The sequence below is a fragment of the Festucalex cinctus genome, chromosome 7, assembly GCF_051991245.1.
Source record: "Festucalex cinctus isolate MCC-2025b chromosome 7, RoL_Fcin_1.0, whole genome shotgun sequence".
Taxonomy (NCBI): domain Eukaryota; kingdom Metazoa; phylum Chordata; class Actinopteri; order Syngnathiformes; family Syngnathidae; genus Festucalex; species Festucalex cinctus.
This window is the reverse complement of record NC_135417.1, coordinates 2,876,807-2,887,054: the sequence shown is the minus strand read 5'-3', so window position 1 is coordinate 2,887,054 and position 10,248 is coordinate 2,876,807. Positions and strand designations below refer to the sequence as shown.

The window sequence follows — 10,248 nt, the reverse complement described above, 5'->3', positions numbered from 1 at the left end:
AATGGCGATTTAAAAAAAAGACCAAAGTTTCAGTGGTTGGACACAGCCTTTATTTTTTTTTCTCCTGTACTAAATCCTAAACAAGGATGACCTATTTATAAATTGTCTCACGCAAACTTGGCTTCAACACTCCAGTGACAGTTTGAACTACAATACAGGGAATATGTTATGTTTGGATATTCGATGAAAGGACAGTGCAAAAAAAAAAAAAGGTTCCTAAATGAGTAAACAGCCTTTCACGCATCCATATTGATGGTCGCCATTTTAGCGTTGATAACAATGTGAAGGTCGGGGTTGGTGAAATGATCTGAAAAACATGATTCAACAGAGTTATTAATAGTAAGGAGCTCCTAATATATAGAAAAAATGATTTTCAATTTAAGGCCAATGTAGTGTTCAGACTAATGGTTGATATAAAAAGTCAACGCACCCCTGTTCGCATATGACAAAAAAACGACATAAGAAAAATGTGGCATTTATTTAACACCACTTACAGTGCAATGTTAAAAAAAAAACTGAAAAAAACAAACAAAAAACGATACGCTAATTCTGAACACATGTAGCCACATTCCTCGTTCTAAGAGTTGTTTATCTTTTAAATGTTTGCAATTTATTATGTACATAACATGAGCATTTGTGTGTGTAACTCACCAGCAGCAAATGCACGAATGTGAGTGGGCCTTTTAAGAAGCACGTCTCTACAAAACAAACACCTTGTTGTTATTTTGCAAATTGATATTCTGCAGATACGATAGATAGCTAGATAGCTAGATAGAGAGCCTTTGTCATAGGCTACATGCATACTGTATGTAATATATTGAAAATGACACTCGTTTATGTATACAGTATATTGTAATGCAACATAACATATATAATTGTCTTAAAACAAATTTAAAAAAAAAAAACAACAACAACAACAACAACAAAATCACATTATGAAAGTGTATGTACAAACCTGGATTTTAACACCTAAATTCAAACCCATTTAGAAAATCAAAATCAAGTGCTCGAACCTGAGAAAATCTTCAACCATGACCTCCACCTCAGGATGTGCCATCAGATACTTCTCATTGTCGATCCTGGTCTGGATCTGTTGTCAAATGAGGGTTTTGATGACGTCGCCATCTCCTATTAGGTCGCGTTTGTTTTGCTTGCGTCTTACTTTGAACAGGCGCAGTTTCTCCCGCTGTTCGGCATTCAGGACGCCCACGTCCGGTTTTTGTGAGGCACTTTGGAGCGCCATTTGTGTCGGGGGACACGGTCCAAATCAAGGTTACAAGTCGTAAAACGTGATGGCAGTCACCTGTTAATGACACGAACAACAGTTGCCTTGGAGACGCGTGCTTGAGGTTACACGTTGTATCCTTTAGAGGGCGGCACAACACCGGATATAACTTTCCATATAGGCTTTGTCCTCTCACTCGCAATCATCATTGATATACTTGATGTAATTGCTTTTGAGCGACATACGCAAACGATGACATTTTAAATGGTTACTTCTAAGACCATTATAAGTCATAGAAACTGATAATTTGGCAATGATCCCTGAATTACTTTCCAGGGCTGTATATTTACATATTTTGGTTAGTTAATACTGTATGCCAATTTCATAAAATTACAATGCTTTGTATGAGCAGTTTGTTTGGGGGAAAAAACAACAGCCAAATTAAAAGTACATAATAAAAATAAAGCTTTATACTTTCATTTCCACGTTGCATGAATTCCATCAATTGTGATATTTTACACAGTTTAGGAAAAATATTTGACATAAATGTGGTACTGACTGAGCTATATACAGAGTACATGGTACAAAGTCCGTCTATCAGTGTACAATACAGTGGTAGTTATTGGTACATATTAAAAACAGACTAGCTTAAAGGCTGTATACTTGACAAAACCGTTCAGTTTTCCTTCCCAATGTTCTTTTGTGTGTGCGTGACATAAAAAGACTGAAAAAAGTAGCACAAAGAGGAATGAACAATATTACAGCAGAATAGTGGCCAGATGTTACTCAATATTGTGACATAAGCAGTTGGCCAACTGATACGGATTCACGGGTGTGGCTGCCACAGTCTCATTTCTTTATTGTTGCACCTCATAACAAGCTTTTGCTGGTGTTGTTTTAAACGTTCTGAGTTCATTTTGTGCTGTCACTCGCTCTGCATGAAGAAATAGCTTGTGTTGTTGAAGTGAATCGCGTCTCTCCTCTCCGGCTCGGGATCATTTTCGTCGGCCTCCTCTTGTTCCTCACCCATGGCGGGTTCTTCCTTGGGACGCGGGGAGTTTAAGGTCACTAGGGCTCGACCTTCCGGCGCTACTGGGGCGGGCGGTTTGGGCTGGGCGGGTCCTTTGTAGTGGCTCCTGAAACTCAGACTGTGCACTTTGGCAAGGAATTTTTCTTTGTGTCTGAAATGGAACAAGTGGGCGGAAATTTACAAGTTTGTACAGTAATACTCCGTCATATTGCAACATGGTGCGGATGCTTTCATTTGAGTTTTACCTGAACATGTAGGCTGCCAAAATAATGGCGAGGATGGCAAGAAAACATGAGATCCACACGATATGATGTGACACCGTTGTGGGGCTGACGCTCGATTCGGAAAGTCCTGCAAAGACACGAGCCATGACCACCAAAAGACATTTTAGGAGGCGGTGTATGCCAAAGGTGAGTTGAGACATTTTTCCTGAGCAACTTTCTTTGCTCTAGTGACTTAACTTCCTGTTTTGAATCGAAGGAACTTTTAAATATCAACACTCGCCTTCCTGCGTCTCAGACTCGGCGACTTGAAGCTTGCCTGCAGGCTGACTCACCTTCAGATGGATCGTCTGTGCCGGAACCTTCATCCTCGGGAAACTACAAGATGAAAGAAGGTCACAAAAGAGAGTAATAAGAGCAAATTTGCAATTCTAAAAAAATAAAAACTCTTTATCATGTTCGGTAAATTGTCAGTATGATCTTACTTATGAGAGAAATTATCTGTGAAAAAAAAATAAAAAATCACATTGGTAATGTGATTTTTAACAAATCACAGCCTCATGCTGATCGGCTTGACCTTGGGCTTGAGCTTTTTTTGAAATTGCTCAAATAGTTCATCACCTCTTTTTGATTTTAAATTGATTCTACATTCTGAAATTCAAACCAATAAAATTTAGTTTTATAGTAAACACACTAGAACAAATAAATCAAGCTACCAACGTAGCAACCTTAGCTAATGTCGAATTGTTTACAGCGAATGCTAGCTTAGCGTTGCTAATGCTAACACTGCTATTTTGTGTCAGCTGGATGCGTGTACTCTTGACTATTTTGGCATATCTTCCCATGTTTGTAATTGGATGCCATTATAAAAATTGTGTTAGAGAATCACGTTAGCATGCTAGTCAGGGACTTAAGTGGCAAAGGGATTAGTGAATTAGATCTTAATGTTTAATTCCTCTGGTTTACGTCACCAATGTTTAAAAAAAAAAAAAAAAAGATTGAAAATAATTGTGAATTTGGAAGAGAACCCAGGATTTGGAAGATTAGCTCCTGAGCTGGGTCAGTAGCTAATGGGGTTCTCAATAAACGAAATGAAACGAAACCTAGATGTTTGTTATGCGCGTTAACAAAGATACATTTGCTAAGTAGCTAGCACAATTAGTCCGGATCACAACCACAATCCATCAAATTTTACATTAACCATATCATTTATATAGTTTGTTAGCAAACTTAATTGGTAAACCGAATTTGGTACTTCTTGGGAGTGTTTTTTAAATGCAAATTTTCTATTTTTTTTTACTATTATTATTCGCAATTTTCACAGTGAGGCCAAAAATAGTCTTAAAATGTTTGTGTAATGTACTCATATAAGTTAACAGTGGCCAATCAAACACAGGCAGACTTATTTACCGTTATATTCATCAGGTCTTCATCCAGCAATGCTATCGGTTCTTGTGTCCTTGAGTCTGAAATGAAAGATTAAACTAGTAAAAACAACGTACAGTACATCTATTTTTCATTTATTTCATTCAGCAGCTACGCCGCAACACAACTTGACTGATGCGATTTTTGATTAAATGGTGATGGCTTGATTTCAAATTTATTGCATGTGCACCTGTATAACAACATTTTTTTGAACCCACACGAAGAGCGGTTTACTGTTAAAATATTTTATTTACTTTTTCTTAAATATATATTTAAAAGAAACAAAGAGCGGAAGAGGAGCAAGTGGTAGTAAAAATAGGTTTGTTTTCCTTGGAATGCTCTTCGGAAAATTCCAACATGCAGGAAGGAAATCAAAGGAACAACTTCTGATGTTGCCATGACAACATTTGTGTCCAAGGTGGATCAAGAAGTGCTGGATTTTGACATGATGCCAAAATCATACTCACAAATGCCATATTAAATGATAGCCTATCTATTTCCCATTCAGGAAGATGTCTGCTTTTGTGTGCATGTTGATTGATTTTATTTAATAGCTTTAAATTACCAATCCAGCTGCTGCCGTAGACCGGTGCACTCCAGTCGCTCCACAGACCATCGAATTCCTCCTGAGTTCTGAGCTGGATCATGTACTCCACACCCGGAATCGCGTCGGTGATAGTGAGCGAGCGATGGCCCTTGATCGACTTCAGCTAATACACACACATGCACAAAATGAATCCAAGTAATCTCCACCTGAATTTGTTTTAAGTTGGTCAAAATGTTACATCACGTCATCTTCCTTGAACTAGGCTTTATTTTTATTTATTTATTTTTTTAAACACTGATCTTGGCTTGGTCTGTGCTACAACGTAATGTTCTGATTGTCACCTTTAATCAAGGCTCGAAATAAGCCATTTCATTTTGCATCGCAGGTTGCAAGGCAAAATTAGCATTTTACGCCTCATCAAAAGTCATTAAATAACCAAACTGAAATTTGAGTTGGCCGAGACAACCGTCAAAAGGATGTAGTAGAAGAACACCAAGAAGAAGAACCACCAAGACAATGTCAAAAAGCTTTGCTGGTCTCATGACACCTTACGTGGGAAATCAGAGTTCGAGGGAAATTCTGTTCTATTTATGTCGGAGCAGCTAGCTAGCAACAAGCTTCAGCTGGCTAGTGTGCCTAAACATGTTGCAGAGTAGCTCCTAAGACAGTAATTATTGCCTCCAATGCGGCGAATAAGCTATATGTCTAATAAGTATCATTCTCACAAAGGGATGAGAAAAGACGGAGACGCTATGCTAATCGCTAAGCTAGCCTGATTGACACTACTAGCACGTTTTAACACCGAAATTAAGTACTTGTGTGATTGAGTACATTTTTCAAAGACGTCTGGGTGGAATTGCGTTAAAGTGGAGTCTGGAGAGAAAATCAGACGAGCTAAGCAGATGCGGAAATGAATTACTTTCATTACAGTGTACGTTAGCCACGAGGTGTGGCCTATGATGGTTTGAAGTACATTGTTGTGTACCTGCATACTTGAGGGCGACGAGCCAACAGGTTGGTATTTGAGTTCATAGACAAGCTTATAATAATCGTCTTGCGACTTCCAGGAAGCAGGGACAGTCCAAATGACCCTCATCCAGGTCTCGTGTCCCACTTCCTGTCGGACCGAAACCATTGAGGGAGGGTCAGGCTTCACTAGAGGAGAAGACAAATCACTTTAAAGTCTTAAACATAATGCAGTGAGCTGATAAGATCTGTGTGGACGTACAAATGCCCAAAGGGATAAAGGACGAGACGGCACTGGTGGCGTTTCCCGCCATGTTTGTGACGCACAAGTAGGCCGTGTGAAGTGTCCTGCGCTCGTCCTCGTTGTGCTCCAGAACGCACCAGCAGCGCGACCACCGGGAGGAGAAGGAACACTGAGCACGATGGAATTTGTCACTGGGCCTGGGCCAGAAAGAGAGTGGAGAGGGTCATTCACACGGGAGGAAATAAACACTGGAAAATCGGCGCTTTAAATAACTCCATTGTTGCGTTTGTAGTTTAAACGTTGCCGCACACATCACCGCATCCCAGCCAAATTGGAATGATTAAAAATCACAGAGTATGTAAAATCAGGCTGTAAAATCGGGGAAATCAAGACTTTCTTCCTAAACGCAACATGCCCCACGCAACTGTCAATCAAATATCACTTCTCGTAAAAAATGGACGCTACATTTTCTAGCATCTTAAGCTAACATCTATCTATCTATCTATCTATCTATCTATCTATCTATCTGCTTGCTAGCTAGCTAGCTGTGGCACACTTGATGACAATTACTACAGTAGCTAGCGATGCATCTTTTATTACATTGCTAACACTCATGCCATCCTGATGTGTTAAGCTGCAACAGTGGCGTCATAATGAGCTACTGCTCTTACCTCTTATTGATTAAGAGGTAGCAGTTTGTATGTAATGTCAACGGCTTCTGAGGCGTCCAAACACAGCGGATCTTGCTGCTGGGTGACTTTTTGGAGCAGGACAGGCTGGGAACCTCAGGAGGATCTACAACACATGAAGCTTAATTTTAATGCTTCAGCTGAACATTTGTAATTGTTGTCAATGATGCCCTCAGTTTGGTAAAAACACTCACCTAAACTTATTTAAGTGTCTGATATCTCTGATTTCCATTGTGCTTACAGAATATGGAGAACGTAAACAATAATCGTAGAACTGTCGGGTACCTGTACTTCAAATCATTAGGCCATGTTTAAAGAGGAAGTCAACCTTAAACAGTTTTTGACAATAATGTTATATGTGACTTCACTAGTCATTTGTGGAATATGAGTTATGCAGCAAAATGCAGCCATTTTTATCCATCTCAGCGGGCGGCCATTTTGCCACTTGCTGTCGACTGAAGATGACATCAATGTTGCTCAGGGCTCAGGCAATGACCGATCACAGCTCACCTATTTTCTGAAGCTGAGCTGTGATTGGTTGTTACCTGAGACCTGAGATGGCATTTTCACCCGACAGCAAGTGGCAAAATGGTTGCCTTCTGATATTGATAAAAACTGTTGGATTTTGCTACTTAATTCATATTCCACAAACACAATATTAATCTGTATTTAATACCGTATTTGGACTAGTGGGGCTGCATAGAATATACTGTCAAAAATTTGGGGGGGGGGATTGACTTCCTCTTTAAGGATAAAGAAGGGCAGAAGGCTATGACTCCAGTCGATTGATCTAGAAATATAGAATACTCTAGATATAAGATCCAAACATATGTGTAATGAATTGTTTAAAAAAATAAATAAATCAGTATTAGATTATATTTCCAATTTGTGTTGACTCACCCGCCACAATGACCTTTAATCTGAACATGGCTCGACCTCTATACTGACAAGTGTAATTCCCAGAATCCTTCAGTCGTGCTGAGGCCACAGAAAGCCACGTGCCGCTCCTCTCCAACGTGAAGCCGTCCCATTCCAAGTGTCCTCTCCCTACTGTCTTGCCGTTCCACTTCCACTTGGATTTCCCTTTTGCGCCCCTCATCCCCTTGTTGCCATCTGTGTTTTCGCCCTCTGGCACTGCGCTGGTTGGCTGGACCACTTGATGTGCGGGAGATGATGATGATGATGATGATGATATATGTCCAACACTCTGATCTCCTTCCTCCTGACTTTTATCCTTCAACATGTTCATATAAGTTCTTCTTAAATCTCCATTGCTGGTGTGTATCTCGCTCGAAGTATCTTTATAATCAGAATTGCGTTTTGCCTCTTTAACTTTTTCTCCATCCACCCTCACGTCGCCATCACAGGACAGGACTAAACTGCTTCCTGGGGATACCACCAACACGCCGGGACGAGGCTCTGAAGAGAGACAACAAGACGGGTAACAGTATAAATCATTGTTGATTTTCAACTGTATGTAAATTTTAATTTGGAGTTTGTGGCGCAACAAACACTTAAAGGAGAAACTACCGTACCATCTCTGGCCATGTTCAGTGGACTAAACAATAACTGGCAATAACTGGCCACTCTTCTTTGCAGTAACATGCCAAATTTGCCAGATTGCAATAACACCCCACCCCACTGACGTTCAATGTTAAATACACGTGGAGAGTTTAAATGAGATAGCATATTGCATCAGCAACCACTTCCCCAGTTTTAAGAGGGTGTGCACACTTATGCAACCCTGTTATCTCAACTGTTTATTTTTACTTCTCATTTAAGGTTTAGAGGACACAATAATGTTGGGAAAAGAACTGGAGAGTGTAGACTTTTTATATCCACTATAGGATTTTGAATTATGAATTGGGTTAGGGTTAACTACGGTAAATGGTAGTTAGGTTAGGATCGGTAATAAGTTTCCGGTTATGAATTTAAAGCCAGCGCTTAGATGGAAATATCCCCCCGTCCCTCACCCCAAACTCTCCGCTGCAACTAGAAATAGTATCAAAAAATTTGCTATAATCCTTGCGCACTCTCTGCCAATTAGGGCACCACTGCCACCTACTGTAGTGGATGTGCAATTACACTTTTTTTTTTCTAGTAAGTGAAAAAATAGAATCGTGGGGTCACACGCGGCACCCCTGGCATTGCACTGCACTCTTCCTCCTGATTCAAGAAGGACTGTGTTAAAAAAAAAAAAATACATATTGCAGAATCATTATTACATCACGACGCCTTCTAAAAATAATCGCCTAAGTTTTTTTTTTCTCTCAGAATTTTCAGGAAACACAAAAAAAATGTAACCATTTGCATCATTAGGAGATGATGGAAAAAAAATAATATTTTTGAAAAAAAAAAATGACTGGCAATTATTTTAAGAGGGTGAGGACAAGTTTAATTAGCTTTTGGACTTTTTTTTTTTTTTCGCCTGCAAACCAGGCTGACTATATATGTGTATGTCAATTTCCATTTCTGTGCACAATATTTCCTATGCGTTTCCTCTCTTATTTGAACAACCACTACGACCTCGACCGGTTCTGAGTTCACCCTGGACAGTTTGGAGAGGGAGAGAGATAAACAATGACACTAAATGACCTTTAGCCATTTTAAGGGTAAACATACTCTCACACATGAAGAGGCCCAACAGCTGGAGGGGCTAAAAATTAAAGGGAGACCAATACAAATGAAAATCTTCAAACTGATGACCCTACATTTGTCATTTGCAATCCAATAAGCCAAATAAAACATAATCAAACAGTATGTTTTTGTAGCTTCACCAACCTCTCTGCCAGAAGAGTTTTGAGTTTTTATTAAAGAAGTTAATATCAAACCTTAGCGTGAACTATGCTCACATTAATTCCCGTAAAGTCCTCTTCAATCAACTGACTTGTACAATAATTAATTTGATCAAGGTCAACTCCTTTCAGTCGCTAAATAAATTTAGATATAGAGGATAAGTTTACCTTTTTTTAGACAAGTCCCCTGGAAAATGCAGCATACCGGCGTGGTGCATAGAACCCACAGCAGAAAGTAAAAACAGCACATCTTGGATGGCTAAAAAAATCCCCCCGGGAGGATTCGCAAAGTGTTCATATCGCCTCCACAAGCAGTCCTGCTTATGGATCCTTCTGCCTGTCTTTGCACTGACAGTCCAATTTGTATCGTGAGCGTACAAACTTCCTCTGAGACACGTTATTGTGAAACTCATCCGCCACCCCCACTTTTCTACACAAACACACGTGTATGAATGCGCACACACACAACATGAGCGCAACACTGAGGAAATCCTCCTCAGTGAAACGCCAAGTGAACCAGAATCTTTATCACCATTTTCCTGTATTATCTCAACATCAGCTATGATTTAATCAGGGCAGTCGTTTGTCTTATAATTATGTTGTGAGTGAACTCATTTGTACAGTAATAATAGTTTCATGTCATTGCTGCCTGATTAATAGCACGTGTCTTTGAATTTCAGGAATTTTCCAGAATTAAAAATATGGGTTTTTGTGAGAATTATTCCCAATGAGAAGAAAATACTGTATCTCTAAATTTCATGCACTTTCATCCCCAATAGAAAGTACGTATCGTGTCCAATTCGTTTTCATTCAGGGACCACTTTCACCCAAATTTGTTCTCAAAGTTTGTCTGTGGCTTAATAAGCTAAAAATAACGACAGATGAAAACATTTCATTTTTTTCGGTGCAAATAATTACAAGCACATTCTGAAAATATTACTATTTTATGCCAGAGTGATCTGAAATTTCAGAAGAAAAATGGAGCAGAAGAAAAATGGAGAAAAAGTTTTTAACATCAAATCCTGAATAATATGGAGGACCAATAGGTAAAAGTTCAACCCAAGAAACACTTAAGACCGTCCCCCCATTTGAATAACATTTCATGT

At 39.4% G+C, this 10,248-nt stretch overlaps 3 protein-coding genes across 5 annotated transcripts in view; 1 reads left to right on the top strand and 2 right to left on the bottom strand.

The window, feature by feature from the left end:
• The window catches only part of ltap1 (lipid transport auxiliary protein 1), a 50,935-nt gene that overhangs the window by 1,648 nt on the left and 39,039 nt on the right, over positions 1–10,248 (top strand). The window contains exons 1-2 of one of the 2 annotated variants that reach the window (XM_077527852.1): positions 7,073–7,624; positions 7,715–7,788. The gene's annotated coding sequence lies outside the window, so the exon portion shown is untranslated. Of the gene's footprint in view, positions 1–7,072; positions 7,625–7,714; positions 7,789–10,248 lie in introns of those variants that run through there. The other variant, XM_077527851.1, reaches the window with a different exon arrangement.
• Positions 58–1,397, bottom strand: riiad1 (regulatory subunit of type II PKA R-subunit domain containing 1). Its single transcript, XM_077527854.1, has 4 exons — positions 1,163–1,397; positions 1,014–1,090; positions 652–698; positions 58–307 (listed from the first exon to the last, which is right to left on the bottom strand). The coding sequence occupies exons 1-4, from the start codon at positions 1,241–1,243 to the stop codon at positions 237–239; spliced, it is 276 nt and encodes a 91-aa protein (XP_077383980.1). The 5' UTR covers positions 1,244–1,397; the 3' UTR covers positions 58–236.
• Positions 1,674–9,523, bottom strand: il6r (interleukin 6 receptor). Of its 2 annotated transcripts, XM_077527848.1 has the most exons (10): positions 9,311–9,522; positions 7,248–7,766; positions 6,330–6,453; positions 5,677–5,855; positions 5,434–5,603; positions 4,467–4,611; positions 3,887–3,942; positions 2,812–2,854; positions 2,501–2,606; positions 1,674–2,406 (listed from the first exon to the last, which is right to left on the bottom strand). In XM_077527848.1, exons 1-10 carry the CDS (start codon positions 9,390–9,392, stop codon positions 2,151–2,153), a joined length of 1,680 nt encoding a protein of 559 aa, XP_077383974.1. In that variant the 5' UTR covers positions 9,393–9,522; the 3' UTR covers positions 1,674–2,150. The 2 variants fall into 2 exon arrangements, with proteins under 2 accessions (XP_077383974.1, XP_077383975.1); XM_077527849.1 differs by lacking the exon at positions 1,674–2,406 and having other exon boundaries at positions 2,760–2,854; positions 9,311–9,523.

Bases quoted from the DNA above. Each gene is read 5' to 3' on its own strand.
- riiad1 (XM_077527854.1), bottom strand. From the start codon at position 1,243: ATGGCGCTCCAAAGTGCCTCACAAAAACCGGACGTGGGCGTCCTGAAT. The intron at 1,091-1,162 runs GTAAGACGCAAG...ATTTGACAACAG, and splicing joins AGAAACTGCGCCTGTTCAAA to ATCCAGACCAGGATCGACAA. The intron at 308-651 runs GTGAGTTACACA...CATGTTTTTCAG, and splicing joins CATTCGTGCATTTGCTGCTG to ATCATTTCACCAACCCCGAC.
- il6r (XM_077527848.1), bottom strand. From the start codon at position 9,392: ATGTGCTGTTTTTACTTTCTGCTGTGGGTTCTATGCACCACGCCGGTA. The intron at 6,454-7,247 runs GTGAGTCAACAC...CATGTGTTGTAG, and splicing joins ATTAAAGGTCATTGTGGCGG to ATCCTCCTGAGGTTCCCAGC. The intron at 2,407-2,500 runs GTAAAACTCAAA...GTTCCATTTCAG, and splicing joins TTGGCAGCCTACATGTTCAG to ACACAAAGAAAAATTCCTTG.